A 22,788-nucleotide genomic window follows, 5' to 3' on the forward strand; every position below is an offset into this window, starting at 1 on the left:
TTCTCCAGGGAGTATCGGCAGGATGCAGAACTGTAGAAAACACAGCTAGAAAAAGATGGCACTCCCTGTCCTCTTTGGACGTTAACTGTTTTGAGAGCATCACCCTCAATGTGACACAGAAGTATATGCAAAAAAGTTAAGAACAAATACATAACAACTCCAGTTTGTTAAAGTTTGCTCTCAGGGGCCACACAGACTCTGAGCAGTACAGGCAGGAAATAAAGTGAGAAGACATACAGAGACAGAAATGAACTCCTCAGCACTGTTTTAAGCAAATATGGTCAGGAAGGACTTAGTGTGGGATGACTGCAGAGTGAGAGGCACACATGTTGCTTCCATTTGGTTTATACAGTTCTCGTGTTGCATATATTTTCAAAGGCAACTGTTTAAAAAGGGAAAACACCAGAGATCATACGCAGTCTTCAGAGCTCTGTATTTTCCGTGTTTCCTTCCTTCGTCACATCACTAAGAAATGTGAAAAAATTTTAATGGGCCTCATTAAGCACCCAATATAAAAACTGGAGAAAGGGGTTGGGGACACAGCTCAGCAGGTTAAAAAAAAAGCACTTGAGTGTGAGGACCTGGGTTCATGTCCCTAAAGCCCCACAAAAGCTGGAGGGGTGATAGACATCTGTAAGCCCAGAGCTCCTCTGGGGAGATAAGGGGTGAGAAAAGGAAAATTCCAGAAAGTTCACGAGCTAGCCAGTCTCAATCTCACATATACCATGGAAAGATGAAAAAGAGATTCTGTCTCAAGCCAGGCGGAAGGTGAAGACTGACACTTGAGATTGTCCCTTGTTGACAGAGGTTTCTGTCTCGCCCGGTCCTGCAGCCGTTCATCCCAAAGAAATACACGAGGCCTACATTAATTATAAACTGGTTGGCCTATTAGCTCAGGCTTCTTATTAACTCTTATATCTTACATCTTAACCCATAATTCTTGTCTGTGTTAGCCATGTGGCTTGGTGCCTTTATCACAGGGCATCTCATCTTGTTTCCTTTTGCATCTGGGTAATGACTGCAGACCGAGCTTTCCTCTTCCCAGAATTCTCGTGTTCCTGTCGCCCTGCCTCCACCTCCTACCTGGCTACTGGCCAATCAGTGTTTTATTAAAAGTAATACAAGTGACAGGATAAAAGACCATTGTCCCACAGCAGTCCCTGACCTCCACACCCATATTGGCACACCTGGGTTGCATTTGCACACACATATGTGTATTACATAGTCCTTCACATAGTATACATACTTGCACATGCACATATATAAAGAACAGTGTGTTGGTATGTGGAAATCAAGAAGCAATTTGTGGTCCAGGAGCCCTGATGTCACCTGTGACAGTTCTACCAGAGACCTGATCAGCATTTTATCAAGATCATCCATTGGATGATGTATTTACCGTTAAAGGTGGAGCAGGTGGTGTCGATTTCTGACATCTTTGTTCTCAGGGCAGCCATGGTATCAGGAGTCTATGCAATAGTGAATCTAATGTGCATTGGGGACCAGAACTGCAAAGCCTGCCCAACCTCATTTCCCAAGTGCGGACATGGTGGCTCATAAACATTTGTGAATTTATCTAAGGCTATCCAACTATTCAATATTAGACCCCTAATAATGCTGCTTTCTTCCTTATTACAAACTTTTTTTAATTTCTTATTTTATGTGTATGGATGTTTTGCCTGCAAGTATGTCTGTGTATTATTTGTGTGCAGTGCTTGCGGAGGCCAGAGAGGGCATCAGATCCCACAGACTGTTGTAAGCCTATAGTGATACTTCGTTTATCATCTAACAAATGATGCCTGAAGATCAGAATGCAAAGCTAACCACACTAGTTAGCCATAGAGGCCGGGCAGTGGTGGCCACACTTTTAATCCCAGCAGCCACACTAGCCAGCTATGGAGGCCACCGGGCAGTTGTGCACGCCTTTAGTACCAGCTCTAGAGAGGAATATAAGGCAGGATGAGACAGGAACTCGCTCTCCTTTCAGTCTGAAGGTATCATAGAGGTAAGAGCTCTCTAGTGATTGGCTGCTTTGTTTCTCTAATCTTTCAGCTTGAACCCCAATATCCGCCTCTGTGTTTTTATTAGTAGTGTTACATAAGCCACCATATGGATGCTGAGGACTGAACCCCAGCCATCTTGAAGAGCAGCCAGTGCTCATAACCTCTGAGTCATATCTCCAGCCCTTCCTCTTTATTAAAACATTTAAAAAGTCGGTGTCATAATTTGGATAACTGTCCCCTAATGGTGCCAGGGCTTGTTGCCAGCCTGTGCTGCTATTGGGAGATGCTGCAGCCTTTTCATAAGGCAGTTGCATGAGATTGTTAGGTGACAGGGAAGGGGGGGGGACAGTCTCCTTGTCTTCGCTGCTCAGGTGTCATCAGGAAAGCTGGCCTGTCTACCAGTGCTTCTCCCATGATAGACTGTGCTGCCAGAACCCAAAGAGAAAGGGCCAAGTGACCATGAACTGAAAACGCCAAATGCATGGTCCAAAAATCCAAAAATCTTTCTTCTTTGTAAGTTTGTTTAAAGTGTGATTTTAGATGATTATGTCTTGGGGCAACAGGGCCTTCTCAGGAAGCAAGCCACATAGACAGCTGGGAAGCTGTATTCTAGGTAGAGAAACAGAGAAACTAGGGAGCTGGTGTGTGTGTGTGCCTGCACAAGCAGGCCCACTGCGCTCTCTCTCTCTCTCTCTCTCTCTCTCTCTCTCTCTCTCTCTCTGTATGTGTGTGTGTTGGAGAGACAAATTGTGTTTCTAAGCCCCTGACAAATACTGACCTTTCACATGGAGAGACAGGAAATCAGAACTGCAAGGTCTTGTTTCTCTTTTCCTTTGGTGCTGGTATCAAAGCAGGCTAAGCACACACAGGCTAAGTACAGATTCTGCAATTAAATTACTCTTAAAATACCTCCAACTTTTGTATTCTTACCATTATGATCCCCAAAGCATGTGTTCAAATAATAAGAACTATTAGGGCTGGAAATACCGCTTAGAGGTTAAACACTTGCCTCCTCGTACGTGTAAAGAAAACAAAGCTGTATTTCCATGTCCTCACCCCCACAAGGACAACAACACCAAAATACAAAGAAAGAAACCCCCCAAATCCAAATTATTAAATTTAGAAGAGTTTGGAAGAATTATAAATTATATTCAAATTCTGGAAAATGCAGAGACCATTACTAAGTAGTATTTGAATAATAAAATCTTAACTAAGAGACAACTGATACCAAGGCCAAAGGTTGTAGCATTTTTTGAGGAGAACAGAGGACACAGAATTATAGTTTAGGCCTACTGAACCAGGCTATCCCTGAGCAGTAGCTGTTAAGGTGAGCATAAGTGAGGTGTTTTTGTTTGTTTGTTTTTTTAATAGGTGACCTCCACAAACAGTAGTTTGTGGAGACAGTTAATTGGCGAGGCATTCTGATTAGTTAGCTAACTAGGCAAGTCCAGGCGAGAAATGCTGAAGGCACTGTGGACACTGTTTTTAGCTGCTTACCCAGCTCTGCTGGACCATTTTGTGTCTGGCTGTTAGCAGATGGGCAGTCCTCTCCCTGTATCTGGACTCCACTTTAGACAGGAAACCTTAGCTCCATCTTTGTCCTTGCTTTTGGTACTGCCATGGCTCGTACACAGGGCCTCTCACCTTCCAGTGAGGTACATGCCCAGTCTATTACTCATTTTTTCATATAGCATGTTAATCTACCAGTCAATACCGTGGATTGAAATTGGGAAGGTAAGGAATCCCAACATTGTGAATCCCAAACTCATTATTTCTTCGTTCTTTTTTTAATGTATGTATGTATGCATGTATGTATATATGTATGTGTGTATGCACATGTGCCATGATGCCCATGTGGAGGTCAGCAGAAACTGTGAGTTGTTTCTCTTCTCCTACCTTTACATGGGTTCTGTGGCTTGAATTCTGGCTTCCAGGCATGCATAGCAAATGCCTTTACTTGCTGAGCTGTCTCTCTGGCCCGCTTTTTTATTTCTTGAAACATTGTTTATAGAATTTTTTATAATGGATACAATGTATCAGCTTCCTAATGTTATTTTATTCCCAAGAATAATTCAGTGCAAGTTGGGTGTCGTGGTATAGGCTTATAGTTCTAGTGCTCAAGAAGCCTAGGCAGAAGGGTGGCAAGTTCCAGAACAATCTGGGATACACACACACACACACACACACAGAGAGAGAGAGAGAGAGAGAGAGAGAGAGAGAGAGAGAGAGAGAGAGAGCAGACAACACTAAAAGTGACTCCCTGCTGGCACAGGCAGGGCCCAAATACATATCAGCTCTAAGAAAGATGGGCAGACAAAACTGCATGCCCCTCCCTGGTGTTTCTGCCTGGGTTCCAGGAAGTGGGGACCCCAACTTGTGACTTAGCGTCATAATTTCTGCTCTTGCTTTGGCAGTGGTGCCCTGGATTCCTTTGGTTACATCTCTATGCAGGCTGTTAAGGGTTAATTCTCATCCAGAAGCAGAATATTTTCTCCATTGTTTTGGATCTCCAAACTTTAAGAAAAGGGGGATTTGGAAAAACATAAATTTTCTGAGAAGTCCAGTGGAAACATTAACAGTGAAGACTAGGGCAACAGAGGCTGGGGCAACATTTATCGGGAAGATATGGCAAGACTGGAGGCAGCAGTTTGATCATTAGGACCTGTGATCAGTGTAAGGATTCTGAGAAAAGGAGAGTCATGGGGGAGATGGAGCCAAGGACTGAGGTTCTGAACATACTGTAGGATACTGTGCTTCCAGTATATAGAAGGTGCGGAGGGGGGGGGGGGGGGAGGAGGTTGAACCAAAGAGACTACAGGTAGATTATTGCAAACAACAACGCGAAAGTGGGAACCCTGCAGGTGTGAGAAGCCTTCAGATTCTGATACATTTGAATGCAGACTGGTAGCATTCATAACACACGTGCGAGGAAGAAGAATAGGAGACTCGGTGCCAAAGTTGTTGAGCCTGAGAGCATGGGCTGGAGTGGAGAGAGAAGACTATGGAAAAGTGGCTTGATTTTTTTTTATCTGCTAAGTTTGAGAAGGTTCTCACACAGCTGAGGGGTCATGAGTTACTGAGGTCCGATAAAGGAATGGGGTTCAGGAGAGACGTCTGACCTGCAGATTTTTACACCCCGTTCTATTTTAGATTACAGCTGTGCTCTTTGGGCAACTCAATTTATACTCATTTGTTCTGACGAAAAAGGTTGAAGAAATACTGTACTTATCCAAAGGCGGGAGGATTAAGGGGCGCAGGGCGTAAAAACACCTTGTAAACAATCAAGGGCTATTCAGACCGTAACACAATAGGTGTTGCAAAAGTCCCGGGGATGAAGAAAGAACACCAGTTTGGTGATCCAGGCAGCGAGTCCTTATGCACTGCGCACAGAGGAATTATGAGTAATTATGAAGGTGTATAAAGCCATGATAATCCTTTATATTTTACTGCAGCCCAGTCCTTACAAAACACACACACGCACGCACGCATACACACACAGGTGTCCGAATTTGACAAGACTTTCACGTACGACACCTCTGAGCTGCACATCAGTTTTGCAAGGAGGAGATGACAGCGATACGGGAGGTAACTGAGATCTAAGAGGACAACTGGCTTGTAGGACATCCGAGAAGCCGGTCAGAGCCAAGTGAACAGCGGGATAATCGTTCCGGAGTCCAGCCTAAATAGGAACAAAGCATTCCTCACCTAGAACATTCAGTAAAGGTTATAGGCGGCCTTAGTCTCACAACCTCCACCCCCACCGCTTCAGCAATCTTCCTTGCACTTTCCGGTCCCCAGTGCCCATCTCCGACGGGACAGTCCTTTACACCTCTCGCGAGACCGAAAGCGCGCGCTTCTAGTTGCCAGGACAACAGCGTTCTTCCAGGCAGCGGGCTTGGGACCGCGGCATCTTTCATCTCCACAGAGGTGGTGGTGGTGGCGGGAAAGACCCGTCCCCTTCGAGGGGAAGTGGATGACGCTTGGATGTCAGCGGCGCCAGTTAGTGCCTAGGCGTCTAGCCTTCGTCCCTACCGGGAAGGTGAGGGACCGCACGGACCACGGGCAGAGGTCGGTAGCTGTACGGCAGGCACAACAGCGTGCGGACGGGTGGAGTCCTGTCGGGCCGCCACTAGGGGCAGAGGGCGGACTCGGTGCCTAGGGGCGGGGTCGTCGTGGTGGGTGTGGTCTGTCCTCCCAGGCCATAGCGGGGCGTGGCTACAGGGGCAAGGCTATGTCTGGGAGGGACTGTGGAGTCTCAGGGAAATCACAGTCCCAGCTGGAAACCCTCTGCAGTAGTCCATCTTTCTGAACCTTCTTGCCACTGAGGTCTAGAGAAATAGTAGTTTAGACTGTAAACCGCACATAGTCATGACGCAGAAAAAAGTGAAAATAGGAAGAGGACTGGTAGACATTGGCCGGGAACTCAGCTTTTCCTATGATGGAAGAAACGTAAACCAAACCTTTGAACATCCGTCAGGCTGGAGAATATGAACAGCCTTTTCAGACAACCAGATTGGCAACAAATCAATCTAGGGAAACGGGCGGTTTTACCACATCAGAGCAGATCATGTACTAACTACATGAGCTCATCAAAAGATGGTATAAAACGTTGGCATGTATGAGCAGCTATTTGCCACCATTAGAACCTGATCGCATATCTACTTCACTGACTATCATAAGATGTCTGATATTTTAATTTTGATTCTTTTAATACCTTAAGAAAATGTGCATTGTGTATCTTTAAACAAGGAAATGTCTGGAACAAAAATTCTGTTCGTACCAGTTGCTCTTTTCACAGTAGACCTGCATAAGAGTGATTACTAATAACCACATGACAAGCAAAATTAGGCTGTCCTGAAATCTCCTCTGCCAAGGAAACTGATCCATTGCTTTTCAATTTTGCCATAAGCAAATGTTTAGGACAAGGGCAGAAAGCATCCACATCCTTTGCACATGCTAATAATGTGCTGTGGCCCAGTTGGCTAGTTCTGTTCCCCCTGGAAGCTCTTGAGGTTTGTGGGCCTCCACAGACTACATAGCTCTCAGCACTTTGTCTTCCTCCCTCCTGCTAGGATGGCCAGATAAGCTCTGCTTACAAAGTTCAATGATTTTCCTAGTCTAGAGTCCCGGAGTCTTCCAATTCCTCCAAAACACAGTATAGTCAGACCTGTCCCAGAAATAATCCATTTCTTGGTTACCAGCTTCTGTCATAGTTACTTTTCTGTTACTGTGACAAAGAACCCAGACCAAGGCAACTTGTAAAAGAAAGCCTCCAATGGACTTACAGGTTCAGAAGGTTCGAGTTCATGATGGCAGAGCAAAGAGCATGGCATCAGGAACAGCTGCGAGCCACATCTGGGTCTGAAAGTAGAAGGCAGAGAGAGCTAAGAGGGAATGACAAGTGTTTATTGAAACCTCAAAGGGTGCCCCCTCTCTTGCAAACCACCTCCTCCAATAAGGCTACGCCTCCTAATCCTTCCCAAACATTTCTACCAATTGTGGACCAAGTAGTTCAACAGAAGAGCTTCTGGGGGTGTTCACATTCAAACCACCACACATGCTTAGCACATCAGTGACTTCTTTGCCAACTATATATTACTTTTAGCAATAGCTTTTGCTTTTACCAAAATAATATGGCCCAAGTGTTAAACTGTGAAGTGGAATAGAGAAGTTCCCGCTCACAGACGCTGGAGGCAGCCATCTTGAACTCTTAATTAACTCTTGTTTTGGCTTTATCAATTTTTGGATGTACTCTTCAATTTCCTATTATAACAGATTCTTCTAGATCCGTCCTTTTGGATACTGTTCCCCACCCCCATACATTCAGTGAAGGCATGATATTGGTTAAATCCATACTCAGTACTCATATAACTAAGCACACACTGTTTGGTTGCTTTCTTGTACAGCTCTTCATTTTTCACTTGGGATTTCTGTGTGACAAGTGGTTCCTTAAACACACAATACATCTATAAGCTCCCAGAACAATGGTCTTTATTCTGACTTCTTTTCCAGATGGTGAAATACAGACAGTCTGTGTCAGTTACATTTTCTGTGAACCATGATTTATTTAATTTGATATGCTTGGGAGGGAACATAATAGTAACAGACCAGATTTGGAAGCAAATGGAAAGATTTCTGGGCTCTTTTAACTGACCCATGACATGGATGGGTCCCTGTGCCCTGGCCTTTTTTGGATGTGTATTATATTGGTTCTGCCACATGCTTCCACTCCCCACTCCTCTCAGGCTGCAGTAAGTCCTCCTTGACAGGATGCTAAGGGCATGGAGAAGACATTTGGCCTTTTTGTGACTTATGCTTTTCAGTGGTGACGTGACGGGGCCAGGGTGATCCATCATCCCCCAGTAACCATGTCAGGCCCTTCCTGAGCGAGCCCTGGCCCTTTTACACCGTGTGAATAATGTTGACATCAATGCCTTTCAGTTGCTGAGTGGGAAGGGTTGGCCAACTGCTCTGTGCAGTCAGCAGCAGCAGCAGCACACCGGGCAGCTGGAGGCCAGGCCATGTCATTCCTCAGTGAGCTCGAGAGCAGCTTCAGCTCGTCAGTGTTGGTGGTTCCTTCAGTGTGCCGAGCCTCTTTGGACTCTGAGTCTGCGGCTCACACACTGAATGAAAGGCAGTTTTGTAGGATGAGGAGGGACGTTGCAGTCTTAGTGCCTACATATCCATTCATATTTGAGTGGGATTTTCAGTTTCTTCTGGTTTCCAGCATGATATTGTTCCCCCATCCCCAGCAGATCTGTAGGAGTCGTTATCAAGGGCAGGGTTTGGAAGGATCTCTCCACAGTGTTTGTCTTCTCCCGCTAGCTGAAGCCGTTCTGCCCAGTGTGAGGTAGTCTCACTTCCAGACTTCGCACTAGACATACAGTGGCGATGATGAAGACAGCCTGTGGACAGTCTTGTGCAAAGTGGTTAAGGAGGCGGTTGACAAAGCACAGCCAGATAATGCAAGTCTGTCCTGTAAATAAAGGCTGAAGGTTCTATTCCCTTGTGTCAGTTAGAAGCAAAACTGCGGACTTCAGGAGGGGAGAGCTGATTAAATGAGGGCTGTGCTGTGGGGGAAAGCGCTCCAAAAACTGTGGCCTATCTGGAGCAGGAAGGCTGGAAGGAGGCAGGCGGGAGGCCTTAGCAAGTCCTTATGATGCAGGGGGTTAGGGTTAGAGAGGTGTTCTTGGAGTGTTCTCCTGCGGAAGAGCAAGGTAGCACATTTTTGTTTTTGTTTTCCTGCATCAAGACAGTGAGACAGCGTTCACATCTGTATCCTGCTTTAACTGCTGTTGGTACCTGATGCATAATCCATGTACTAAGATTCTCTTGACACTGAGGAGCACTTGCTTGCGTATGTGACTGTGGTAGTGAATAGGTTCTGAGTCATTGTCTGGAAGCCTAAATTGATCAAGGAGACATTTAGACCTCTAAGTCACTTGCTTCTTAATTCTTTTGGCTTGGTTTAGGATGTCAATGGATATTATAAAGGGAAACTTAGATGGAATTTCAAAACCAGCCTCAAGTTCACGATCACGTCCTGGCAGCAGAAGTTGCAATGCTTCTCTGGAGGTGCTCTCGCCAGAGCCAGGGGCCTTCAAGGTAATCTTTCATTTGGAAAGGAATCAAGCTCTCTGCCACAACAATTGAGCATTTTGTCTTCAGACGGTATTCACAGGTTCCTGACTTTTCCGTAGATTGTTCAGGATGAGCATGCTAAGTTCTTTTCACTTCCTCCCCACTACCTTCTTTCTTTTTGGGTATGCTTTCTTAAAATCTGTGTTAAACTTCGTGTGTGTTGTTTGGCTTCATAAGGAAACTTTGTATTCCAGTATCTAATGTACACCCACTGACATTTACTATGAAAATGGCTCAGTATTTAAAAATAGATGGCTCAGGAGGTAAACTGCTTGCCGAGTACTGTGAGAACCTGAGCTTGAGCCCCCAGAACCACATAAATCTGGGTGTACCAGTGTACATTTGTACGTCCAGTGTGTCTGTGGTGAGGTGGGGGAGTGTTGGAGACAGGAGAACTCCCCAAAGCTTTTGGCTGGCTGGGTAACCTGCTGGCCACAGTGCCTAACAACAGAGACCTTGTGTTATGAAGAGACCCTGTGTTGCGCACTTGTCCGTTATTCTTAGAGTCCCTTTTGCCCTTGAGAGTGGTCTTAGGGCTGCCCATCACTGTGGTTGTGTGTCCCACGTGGGTCCATCCCAGCGGCTGAGGCTGGGGGGCTGGAGTAGACGGTCCCCCTCCGTGGAGAGAGTTTCTTTGAGAACTCAGCTCTTCCTGGGTGTGTTCACCTCACTGTGCCTCCCATTGTCCTGGGTGGATTTTGGAGGTTCGCCAATTGATTTCTCTTGACCCATCCGAGAATGTCCCTTTTTGCCCTCTCTCAGGAAAGCACGGTGGGGCCAAACTGCTGTTTTCACAATGAAGTTTGCTGAAGCACAAAGGGGAGCGGAAATAAAATAGGAGACTGAGATTCACCCAGCATGTGCGTCTCATTAGAAGACTTTCATTAGAAATACATCTCATTCACAATTCAGAACCGCTTCTGAGTCCTTCAGCTAGCTCAGCAGCGGGCCAGGGGACGGGCTGCTGCTGTGGACAGCGGGGAGCAGTGCTCCTGGCTCCCGAACAAAGCTCTTTGGGGCCAGTCTCAACTCTTCCCATTATTACTTAAGATGGGGGGGGGGCAATGGTATCAATTTAATTTTCAGTGAAGTTGCACTTCATTAACGTTTCTAGAACTCCAGTGCTGGTGTGGGTATTTACACAGCTCCATAGGGCTTTCATTAATGTTAAAGGCTACGATATGTGAAGTTTTAAGAAAACATATTATCCTTTTAAGTGTCTTTGAGTATGAGTATTGTAATTTGGAAATTCTTTTGTTGAAAATTATTTTCAGATTGACATGGTCAACAAGTTGAATTCTAATAAGGAGGGCCACTCATCCAGCAGTAGTGTGGAAGGGAGAAGAAATAGTCACGACTGTGAGTGGGCAGACGACTCTGAGCGCACAGGCCCAACCAGAGAGGGCTCAGATGAAGACCTGGACTTGGCTCAACCGATGGTCTCCGAGCCTTCAGGTGGGATGATCACTGGGATTGGCTGATGATAATCGCAGATACCATATTTAAAATATTAGAACTATACTTTTTCAGCTAAGTATAAACAATAAACCAAAAAGGAGACATGCTTTTGGTAAGAAATTAATCATGTTTTTTAGTCTTTAAATACATTTAGAAATATAACAAAACATGTTACTTGATAAGATTATTATTTTGCTCATATTCCATTCATTAAGGGGGAGTATTTCTGTATTGCATGGCGTGGTTCAAGGGTCAGTTTTGATGGCTAATGTTGCAGAATGAGATGTGTCAGGCCATTTCTAAGTACCTGTTAAGGGTAATCCCAGTGGTGATGACTGATCCTGATGTCTTAGGAGCTCTTTTTCTCATGATATTGAACTAATTCTGGTCAGACTGGGTTAGAACAGCAGTTCTCAGTTGTGAGGTGCAGACCTCTGGGGATGTGGGTGTCTCCGAGACTCTCACAGAGACCCTGGGAGGTGAACACCATTTTCATCCCACACTGAGGTGCCACCTGCATTTTGGCCTCCTGCCCTGGTAAAATGCTCTGGAAGTGATGATCCAGAAGTAATGGTGAGTCAGCTGCTTGGGCTGAACTGCCAGTCCAGACCCTGGCACCAAACTGTACGGGGTTGCAGTTGTTACACAGCTAAGGGGGTTGCTGAAATTAGCTAACTGGCTGTGCCCAGCATCTCTTTATATATTTTTTCATATTGTGCGAGTTTGTTCAAAATACAACCTGGCGTATGAACTAACTATGGACCGTGAGCCTGAGAATACCAGGACTGGTAGCTGGGAATTAAACTAGAAGCTATTATATTTGAAGTTTGCAAACAGCATCATCTTAGTAACCTCTTTATAGGTTGATGTTCTCTTTTGATGTCTTCCCTCTTTTTCTCTTAAAAAGGTAGAGATGTATGTTATAGGCAAACATCACTGACTCTGGGCTCTCACTTAGCATGACGCTCCTTTTCAAATGATTTGACCTGGGAGTTCTAAGACTTAGTACTGGAGCATTGGCGCCCATTTCAAGTTTGTCAGTTTTCACAGGGGGTAACTGAGGGGGTAGCTGGTAGCTAAGTGCTCGCACTATGGAGTCAGACACATGTGGGTGGAGCTTACCGTTTGTTTACTAGTTAGAACACTTTGAATATGCATGTAATTCAGATACAAATTTGCCTCAGTTTACTAATCAAAAGGAAGAGAGAATGCATTGGGCTGCATGAGACTGGCCAGGGTATATGAGTAAATCACTTTGCATTGTGCCCATTGGGCAAGTCTACCCATGACAGGTGCTGTGATTATCATTAGTTGTTATATTGTCAGTTAAGCCCTGAATGAGAAAACCTCCAAAGTCCTTCATTTTAAATAAGATATCACCTGTTATCATCTTCTCACAAACATCTTTATGTGATTCAGAAAACCGAAGAGAGAGAGAGAGAGAGCGAGAGCAGAAAAAGGCATGTTTGTTGATGTGGAATCAGTGTGTTTACCCACTCTGTGTGAATACCTACCCCGCGTGACCTGCCCTCTACTGGAGTTCTCTGGTACCTGTCTCCTCTTTCAGTCTGAAACAGTTTAAAAGAGGGTCCATGTCTCAGTCTTTACTTTGGATTTTGCAGGTTTGGATATAGACAATCTAGCAGGATGGAGGAGAAACAACTTGGGACTTAAAATGATAAGATAACCATTTCTGTGCCCAGCGCCATAACTTATTACCCCTTTAAAGGGTCCTGTGGTCCCACTGTACAACAGAGATAATAAATGTCTGCCTCTCAGTGTGATCAGACGGTTATATGAGAAGACACTCAAGAAATCACTTTGTCCATGAAATTTGTACTTGATACTAAATGTATTGGGTGTTACCATTGGCCATCGGTATTGATACTAAATGTATTGGGTGTTACCATTGGCCATCGGTATTGATACTAAATGTATTGGGTGTTACCATTGGCCATCGGTATTGATACTAAATGTATTGGGTGTTACCATTGGCCATTGGTATTGGTTGAATGAAAGAACGAGAAGTAAAATCAAAGCAAAGCTTTGCTGTTTTATCAAACCTCACATCGATTTCTCCCTTTAACACAATGCAGGTGATCCCAAGCTGGAAGAGCCAGCTGCTCAGCTCCTAAACGCTATTCGTAAGATGCACAGACTCGATAAGATACTGGCCAAAAGACAAAGCAGAGAGAAGGAAGTTAAAAAGCAAGGTGCAGAAATGAGGATTAAGCTGTGGGAAGAACTCAAGATGAGAACTGTAAGTCAGTTTCCTCGAATAGTAAGAAAAGTGTGGCCTGTGGTGGTGGTGATGTGGTTATGCCTTATTGATATGTTTCGAAAAAGTGGTGGCAGTGTGAGTGTGTGTGTGTGTGTGCGTGTGTGTGCGTGTGTGTGTGTTGGGATGGGTATTTTCTGGAGCCAGAGAGGATAATTGAGCTGTGACATTTCAGCCTTCTGGCCCTGCTCTGACACACTCATTACCTGTGGGCAAGCCCAGCAAACCTCTCTTGCTAGCATCTGAGTAGGAAGGGATGTGATGACGATTTTTATCAAAGATGTATACTGCTTTTTCTCCTTTGAGTTTATAGTTTGGAGAGAAATAGACAAGCACTCACAAAACATTAAGTCATTATTGGTGTTGTTGATTAAGTAACCCTTTGGGACAAACGAGTCACAGGGCTCACTACATAATGTGTTGCCCAGACTCTCCTGAGAAGTTACAAAATGGCCTCAGCCTGGGCTGGGCTCCATTTGCCTCCCTGTTGCCGCATTTCTGGAGCCTGATTTCAACTTTCTGTGGCCTTCGCTGGTCTCTGGTTCTCCATAGCATCAAGAGGTTGCAGTTGAACAAATGTTGGCACAGTCTCAGAGCCCTGACTCAGACGAGAGCAACTGTGAGAAAGGGATTCTGTGGCAGCACACGGGCCTTGCTGACAGTCATCCTTGTCACAGGCTAACTTCAGAGGACGCTCCCTAGGCAGTAAGAGTCAGAATGGAGTGAGCAGGGATACATTTGTGTGGGCCTCCTGGGAAGACCATCCGGGTGGGCAGAGAAACTTCTGCCAAATTTAAACAAGAGGATGATTTTATATAATTTAGCAGAAAAAGTGAGGCTGTTTTCTGCTGAAACACAAAACAAATTTTAATTTGTATAAAACTAAGAATTACAAATAGAAGCATAATAAAACATGAGGACAATTTTGAAATTTCAGTTTGGTGGGATACCTGTGGATAACTCAATACACACACATATGTAACTCAATATATATTTGTATGTACCTGTGCATCTCTCTCTCTATATATAGACACACACACATATATACATATATGAAGATATTTTAAACTATAACACTATGTATGTAAGTTCTTTTCTGGAATTTTGGGGAAACAGGAAATTGTAGCAGATTTCCTAGGCAAAGGAATGCAAATGAGTGACTGCTCCGTGTTCATTCCCAATTGAGAACTGGTTTGGAATAAGAACTGACAGGTATTTTTACTTTTCTTTTTCATATTTAAACTTAAACTCTTCTTCCATCAGTCTGCAAAAAGTACTGAAGACTTGGAAAATGACGAGGAGTTGGAAAACACGAAAACGTTTTTGTGTTTGACTTCGGAATCTGTAGGAACAGCTGGTAAGTGGAGGGAGGCCGCTAAGCCCTCTTATCCCAGGGTTAGTGTGTGCTGCCCCTTTTCTCTGTGAGTTGGCGTGTTTCAGAGGAAGAGATGATCACATTAGATAGGACTGGAGGGAAGTGTCTGAGGGTAGGTCTGCTTTAGTGTTTTCAGGGTTGTATCTATAGGGGAGAGAGGGCAGAGGAAACACTGAAGCCGGCCCGGGATGTCTTTGTATTCATTTCCTGTCCTCTTAGATCCTCTAGATGCTACTTCATAACCTCAGTCCTCTCCCTGCTGAGGTCTTGTAAGCAGTTGTTTCTTTCCTGCCTGCCAGTTCTCAAATAACCAACTCAGAGGTTGAATATGAATTATAAATTCTCAGCTGATAGCTGAGGCTTATTCCTAACTAGCTCTTATGCTTTAAGTTAACCCATATTCTTATTTACACTTTGCCACATGGTGGTACCTTTATTACTATAACACATTCATCTCCTTCTCCCTCTGTGTCTGGCTGGAGACTCCTCTGACTCCCATCATCCTTAGTTTGGTCACCCCACTGATAACTTCCTGTCTGGCTATAGGCCAATCAGCGCTTTATTAAACAAATTTGAGTGGCAAATCTTTTCAGTGTACAAGAGAGTTATTTTACAGCAAGGTGTCACCAGGGATCTCTCAGTCCTGTGCAACCCCTTTGTAAAAATGTATTGCTGGTTTGCCTATTTCTTGTTATCTCACAGCCCTGCCTTTAGAGGCCAGCTAGTTTGCTTCTTTCTTTCTTAGATTTTTTTTTGTTTCCCTGTCTCTCCTACCTTTCCTTCTTTCCTCCCTTCTTTTACAGTAGGGTAGTTTCAGACTCCCCTTCCACATGTCACATAGGTGATATTCCAGTTTTGTGTAGGTAGGGCTGCTCTAAGCAGGGCCTCTGAGTTCTGTGAGAAGGCTGGGTTCCTTTTGTCCTTTACAAAGGGAATGTTTAACATTTCAGAACCCAAATACTCTTCAGGCTACTGGAAGAGTTCTGGTGGAGGTGTGGTTTGAGGGAGAAAGTCTCTTCACACTTGCTCCTTTCTGGGTCCAGCACTGGGAGCTCAGAACCTTGAATGACTGTTTTTTTGTTTTGTTTTGTTTTGTTTTTTTCTAGTCAAGAATTTCTTTTATTGTTGTCAGTGTTTCTGCTGAATATATTTCTCCCAGCATGCATATTGCCTTTTCTGTGATGAAATAGCATTTAAGTCTATGGCACTTTGATGTTCCCGCTTAAAGCTTTAGGTATGCTCGTTACTATTGTGCACCAGACTTGTCTCCTAAGAGCCTGGGTGCTCCGTCTGCATTGCCCGTCTAGATTGAGGGACTTCTTTGTCAGTGAACTTTTCCAAGTCTTTGCTGGTTTTAATGAAAATGGTAAAAGATAGGCTGGAAAAAGGACAGCCTGTTAAATGACTAGTCCTGGCAAAACGTGATAGCCATCTGCAGAAGAATGAGACTAGACCCATGTCTCTCATCCCACACAAAAATCAATTCAAAGCAGATCCAAGTCCCTAGTTTAAACCCACAGTACTGAAACTGCTAGGGACACTTTAGGATATAGGCATTGAAGGAGTGTTCTGAATGGAACCCCAATGCCATAGAAAGTAGACCCAGGAATTGACAATGGGATTTTGAGAAACTAAAACCACTTGACGTGCCAACGACATGGCTCCGTGGGTAAAGGCACTTGCATCCAAGCCTGAAGACCTGGGTTCAAGCTCTAGAACCCACATGGTAGGTGGAGAGAACCGATCCTGCAAGTTGTCCTCTGACCTCCCATACCACACACATGCACATGAGAAATGAACAAATATATATTCAAATAAATTAAAATCTTTGACACAATGAAAGGAACTAACTACAAACTGAACTGAACAGAGAGCCTGCAGACCAGGAGACACTTTTTTTTTTTTTGGCCAGGACAGATATTCTCAAAAGGAGAAGTACAAATGACTAGTAAATATTTGTTAAAGTGTTCGGCATCCTTAATCACTGCAGAAATATCCATGAAAATGACTTAGGTATTCTGTCTCACACAAGTCAGAGTGACCGTCCTGGAGAAAGCAAATGACAGGTGCTGGGGAGGATGTGGGGAAGGAGGAACTCTTTCCCACTGGTCTGGGTATAAACTGGTGAAGCCACTGTGGAATCAGGGTGGAAGTGCCTCGGAAAGTCCAACCAGGACTGCCCTACAGCTCAGCGACACCACTCCCGGCCATCTGCCCCAAAGACTCCTGTTCTTACATAGAAACACACATACACTTGTGTTTTCTGCAGCTCTATTGACAACAACAAGAAAATGAATCAGTCTGGCTGTCCATCAAAAGGTGAACAGATAATGAAAATGCAGTTTATGCACACAGTGGGGTTTTACTGAGCAGTAAAAAAAATTGAAGTTTTCCAGAAAGGAGCTGATTTCCAGGGAAGTCGCCCAGTCTCAGAAAGCCTGGGGGAAAAAAATACACTTCCTTGTTCCTATGCTGATCTTAGATCCTACTTTTTATATGTGTGTGTTTATGTGGGAGTGAGTGTGTGCAGAGGTCAGGGAACTAGAAAATGGCCCAGGAGAAGGGGAAAAGCAGCACTGAGGGAGGCAGTTGGGCAGTGTAATAGAACTAATGTGAAAGCAGGCTGAGCGACAGAGGTGCTCTCAGTTAGGGTTTCCTTCTTCCTAGCTTGTGTCAAGTCGGCATAAAACTAGCTGGCACACTGATGTCTATCCATAGAGAGTTTCTGTGTCATTAGGAAAGTAGGATCTTCCCTTGCTGTGACCACAAAAGTGCCAAATATTTGTACATCAGCCACTGGGTGGCAGCATCTAGTCACAACCCGTTCTTAAAGGCCCAAAGCTCTTAGCAGGGGACCTAGTTTGTCCTGAATTTAAATTATGCACCTACAGTTAGTGCCGCCTGATTCCTAGAGGTCTTCCCTGAGTAACAGCTCCTCACAGGAGACTCTGTTCTGCCCCGGCAGCAGCTGGCTTTTTCTTCTCTCTTAGGAGTCTAGTCTTCAGCATTTCTCTCCTATACCATTTAGTTTTAGTCTCTCTCTCTCTCTTTCTCTTCCTGCTATCCTTATTTCCCTGTGGTATAACTGTATTAGTTTACCTGTTGCTGAATAACAAATTAACCTCATAACCTGATATATATATATATATATATATATATTTTTTTTTTTTTTTGGTTTTTCGAGACAGGGTTTCTCTGTGGTTTTGGAGCCTGTCCTGGAACTAGCTCTTGTAGACCAGGCTGGTCTCGAACTCACAGAGATCCACCTGCCTCTGCCTCCAAAGTGCTGGGATTAAAGGCGTGCGCCACCACCGCCCAGCATAACCTGGTATATTAAAAATAAAAAAAAAAAAAAAAAAAAAAAAAAAAAAAACCAAGCAAATCTTCTCTTAGAATTTTATCCATTTGGAGGCTGGGCGGTGGTGGCGCACGCCTTTAATCCCAGCACTTGGGAGGCAGAGGCAGGCGGATCTCTGTGAGTTCGAGACCAGTCTGGTCTACAGAGCTAGTTCCAGGACAGGCTCCAAAACCACAGAGAAACCCTGTCTCGAAAAACCAAAAAAAAAAAAAAAAAAAAAAAAAAAAAATCCATTTGGAGAAGTGTGGCTGGGTGGTTCTGACCAGGTTTCCTCCTGCCATCTGAACCATCTGAAGGCTCCGAGGAGGAGCCTGAGGCAGCTCCTAAAATCACTCACAGCGTTTCCAGGGAGATCTTAGTTCCCTGCTCACCCTTGACGGACTTCTTAAGTTTCTCATGAACTCCACGAATCCCACTGTAGAATGCTTATGTGTCCTTACAACGAGGCAGCTTGTATCCCTTAGTGCGGGGAATGAGTACTCAATAGATTGGGTTATAGTTAGCATTTCCGTGATTACTAGACAATAGTAAAAAGAATATGGTGTCTAACATAGGCTCTTTCGTGTACCAGGGAATTGGCAGGTTTCACATATTTATTAGCAGATTTATTGATTTTGTAGAGCTCTTTGCTATTGCTACCTCAATTAGGGACTACTTTGGCATATTTTCCCAAGGTCTAAGTGATATGGAGAAAAGAGTTTTTATAAATTTATGATTAACTATATTGTAATTTTTAATTATACTTGATTGCATAATATTTTATAATTAATTATATCATGCTATTCATTCTGATTATCTTTAGTTGTATGCCTTGGATTTTGTTAATTTTAAACATATCAACCAGAAAAAAATGTTATTTTTTTGTCTTCTTCAATAATTGTTTCATTCTCAACACTAACCATAGGTTTAGTGTTGAAGATTATTCAACCCATTTCAACACCTAATTAAATTATTATGGATTTCTTTCTTGATAAAATTAACATTTTTAAATTAACAGATTTAAACAATGAATCTATCTTTTACTCCTAGGTCAACCCTTCTTGCTTGTGGAAGATTATTCTTTTAGTTGGTACCGATTTGAATGATCAAATTTATTCAGATTTATTCAGAAGTTTTGTTTCTATAAAGCAGGATTAGAGGCAGAGAGATGGCTCAGTGGGTCGAGGTGCTGGCCGCCAAGCCTGATAAACCAAGTTCCATCTCAGAACCTGCATGGCTGAAGGAGAGAAAGAGGTCCCTTAAGTTGTCCTCTGACATCCACATGTGCACTGTGACTTGAGCATGCCCAGCATATATACACATCTATGCACATAAACAAACAAATAAGTAAACAAGTAGAAACAAAATGCGGCAGGATTAGGTTGTGTGTGTGTACATGTGTGAGCATTTGTATGTGCATGCACGGATGTTGTAGTGTGAGGGTGGGAGTGGGAGTAGTGTGTGTGTGTGTGTGTACATGTGTGAGCATTTGCATGTGCTTGCACAGATGTTGTAGTTTGAGGGTGGGAGTGGGAGTAGGGTGTGTGTGTGTGTGTACATGTGTGAGCATTTGCATGTGCTTGCACAGATGTTGTAGTTTGAGGGTGGGAGTGGGAGTAGGGTGTGTGTGTGTGTGTACATGTGTGAGCATTTGCATGTGCTTGCACAGATGTTGTAGTTTGAGGGTGGGAGTGGGAGTAGGGTGTGTGTATGCTTAGTTATGTCAACTTTAGAAAATGAGTGGTCATGGCCACCCATTTATTTCTATGCTTTGAAACAGTTTACATAACATGGGGATTATCTGTTCCCTGAAAGTCTGAACAATTTCACTGGGAAACCCATCTGGCTCAGATCATCTTAGAGGCATTCTCTGACTGTTTCCTTCCCGGCATCTGTCATGTCCACCGTCCTCGTTTGCTGGTTCTCTGACTCTCCCCGGCGTCTCTCATGTCTACCATCCCGTCCCCTTGTTTTCTGGTTCTCTGACTCTTCCCGGCATCTCTCATGCTCACCGTCCTCCCATTTGCTGTAGGATGTTCTTCTGGACAGGACTTCCTCACTCTAGACTTAAAGTCTCCACATACACAATAAGAAAAGCCCCACTAACGCAGCATCTCAGATCGGTATCTTATTAGTCATTCTCCGTTTTGTGTGTCTTCTCACTATGTCTAATTTTGTTCTTGGTTTTCCCTACTTGAAAAAATAAGAGAAAATTAAGAAAAAAATAAGCCTTTTAAATTTAGCATAGCTCCAAATTGGCAGAAAAATTACAAGGATGGTACAGAGATTTTTTTTTTCTGTCTACACTACCCCTTCAGGGATACCTTTCGTGAGTGTGGTATGTTTGAAGTGAACCAGGCTTGGTATGATCTTATTAAGAAGACTCCAACTCTATCCACTTTATTCACATTTCTTCAGTTTTTACCTGATGTTCTTTTCCTGTCCCAGGATCCCAGCGTTACATTAGCCCTCCTCATGGGCTCCTAGTTGTGGCACTTCTCCTGCTTCCTGTCTGAGATGGTCTTGGCAGTGCCGAGGCACACTGGTCTGGCATTTTGTAGCGTATCCACCAGTTGGAGTTGAGCTCATGATATTCCCATGATCAGACTGAATTGCACACTCTTGGGAGGAGGATGGTGAGGATGGCGGGGTTAGTGTGCCATTTTCATTACGTCACGGTGTTAGCTTGCATACCGACTGCGCTGTCGATGCTTACATCCCTCCCTGGCTGCGGCAGTGTTGGTCTGAGTTTTCCGTTGTAAAGCCACTCCCTCTGGCCAACTGTTGCTTTTATGAGGAAGAGACTACGCACAGTCTCCATCTGAGGACAGGGGAGCCTTGCTTTGCCTCAATGCAAGTAGACCATGGGCCTACATTATTCCGTGTTATTCTGCAGGGAGATGTATCTGTTTCTCTTTTACTCACGCACATCTGTATCAGCATTAGACTGGGAAAAGTGGGCTTTGGTTTTATACTTTGAGGTGGATTTCAGTGCACTTTATTGGGTTGGCTCCACTTTCCCATTTTGGCCACGCGGTGGTCTCTTAGCTGGTACTTGCCTCCCTTTCTGTCACTGTGGGATTTGTTCTGGGTCTCTTGCCAGGCATATCTTCTCGTTTTGGTTTCTGACTCTTCTATATTTCCAACCCAAGCTCCGAATTAGCCCCTTATGGACATGTCTGTAAGTGTGCCTATATGTAGCCTTCTCTGTATGACCCAAAATTGAGTTTGCACACACTCATGTGTCTGCCTGTACTCCACCACCCCACGTGGACCATGTGGCCTAACCCTCTTGCTTATCTGTCATGTTCTAGTTCTAGCCATCTCTCACCCTCTGCCATCTCCTTACTTAACTCTTCAGTTGCACGGCACACAGACAGTGTCGCTAACCCATAGAAGACACTTTGGTCACCTGCAATGTAGTCCTCACGTTTAGTTCCTGTTGCCTTTGGTCTTCCAGGCCCCATTTTTCAGAGAGAGAGTCTGGGCACCTTTTCATCTGTTTCTATTTCACAAGCTTGCACTCCGCATTTGTCGCACATCTGGATGGTCTCGCCGCATTTCTGCATTTCATATGCAGGATTCCTCAGTCTCTTAGTGAGTTTTTCAAAAGATCTACCAACGTTGATTTTCGCTCTTTATGTTCTGGTGGTAAATGCTTTTTAAAAAGCCAGTGCCATGCATTCACAATTACTGAGTGATATAGAATAGTTTAATTGCCCTAAAAGAACACATGTGTGAACCCTCATTCAACTCTCCTTTCTTCCCCAACCTTCTAGCTGCCACTAAATTTTACTTTATTTATCGTTTCGCCCTTTCAAGAATGTTGTGTAATTGGAATTTTCAGTGAAAACCTTTCCGGACTTCATTCTTTCACTCAGAAGTACGTTCTCATGCCTTCTGCAGACACGGTAGATAGTCTTTTGTTTGTTGTGAATAATATTTCATTCTATTGATTAATATCTCTTCTAGCTGCATTTTTGTTGCTGTGATAAAATATCCTGACAAAAAGCAATTTAGGGGAGAAAGAATTAGTTCCCAGTTCCCTGCTGCAGTCGTCACTGTGAGAAGTTACAGCAGCAGACGTTTGAGACCAGTGAAGGGGACAGGTGGTCACATCACACCAGTGAGGGGGACAGGTGGTCACATCACACCAGTGAGGGGGACAGGTGGTCACATCACACCAGTGAGGGGGACAGGTGGTCACATCACACCAGTGAGGGGGACAGGTGGTCACATCACACCAGTGAGGGGGACAGGTGGTTAGGCAGAACGGGTGCTGGAGGCAGGAACTGATGCAGAAGCCATGGAGGGGTGATGATTGCTGTCTTGCTCCTCATGGCTTTCTCAGACTGCTTTCTTATAGAACCAGGACCACATGCAAAGGATGATACCACCCACAGTGAGCTGGGCCTTCATGTACTTGTCTGTAAGCAACCTTTAGGGAGACATTTTCTCAACTGAGATTCCCTCTTCTCGAGTGACTTTCTAGCTGTGTCAAGTTGATGTAAAACTGGCCAGGACAAAGATACATTATGATCAAATTAGTTAATATGAAAACATAAAAAAATCACTGCTAAAGAAAAAAAAATGTTTAACATTGCAGTGTCCTTTATTCTGCATGGAACTTAGCTAACATGGAAGTTAGAAACTAAAAACTCTGTATGTGTATGTGTGCAGGTAGGTGGGAGATCAGAGG

The 22,788-nt window shown here is 44.1% G+C and overlaps 1 protein-coding gene across 1 annotated transcript in view; it reads left to right on the plus strand.

The window, feature by feature from the left end:
* The first annotated feature begins 5,975 nt into the window (after positions 1-5,975).
* The window catches only part of Fsip1 (fibrous sheath interacting protein 1), a 51,674-nt gene continuing 34,861 nt past the window's right edge, over positions 5,976-22,788 (plus strand). The window contains exons 1-6 of the mRNA XM_057781717.1: positions 5,976-6,068; positions 9,473-9,605; positions 10,916-11,096; positions 13,196-13,359; positions 14,641-14,734; positions 22,167-22,174. Coding sequence (XP_057637700.1) covers positions 9,474-9,605; positions 10,916-11,096; positions 13,196-13,359; positions 14,641-14,734; positions 22,167-22,174 — 579 coding nt within the window. The 5' untranslated portion in view covers positions 5,976-6,068; position 9,473. The remainder of the gene's footprint in view (positions 6,069-9,472; positions 9,606-10,915; positions 11,097-13,195; positions 13,360-14,640; positions 14,735-22,166; positions 22,175-22,788) is intronic.

This window comes from Chionomys nivalis, chromosome 9 (assembly GCF_950005125.1).
Source record: "Chionomys nivalis chromosome 9, mChiNiv1.1, whole genome shotgun sequence".
NCBI lineage: Eukaryota > Metazoa > Chordata > Mammalia > Rodentia > Cricetidae > Chionomys > Chionomys nivalis.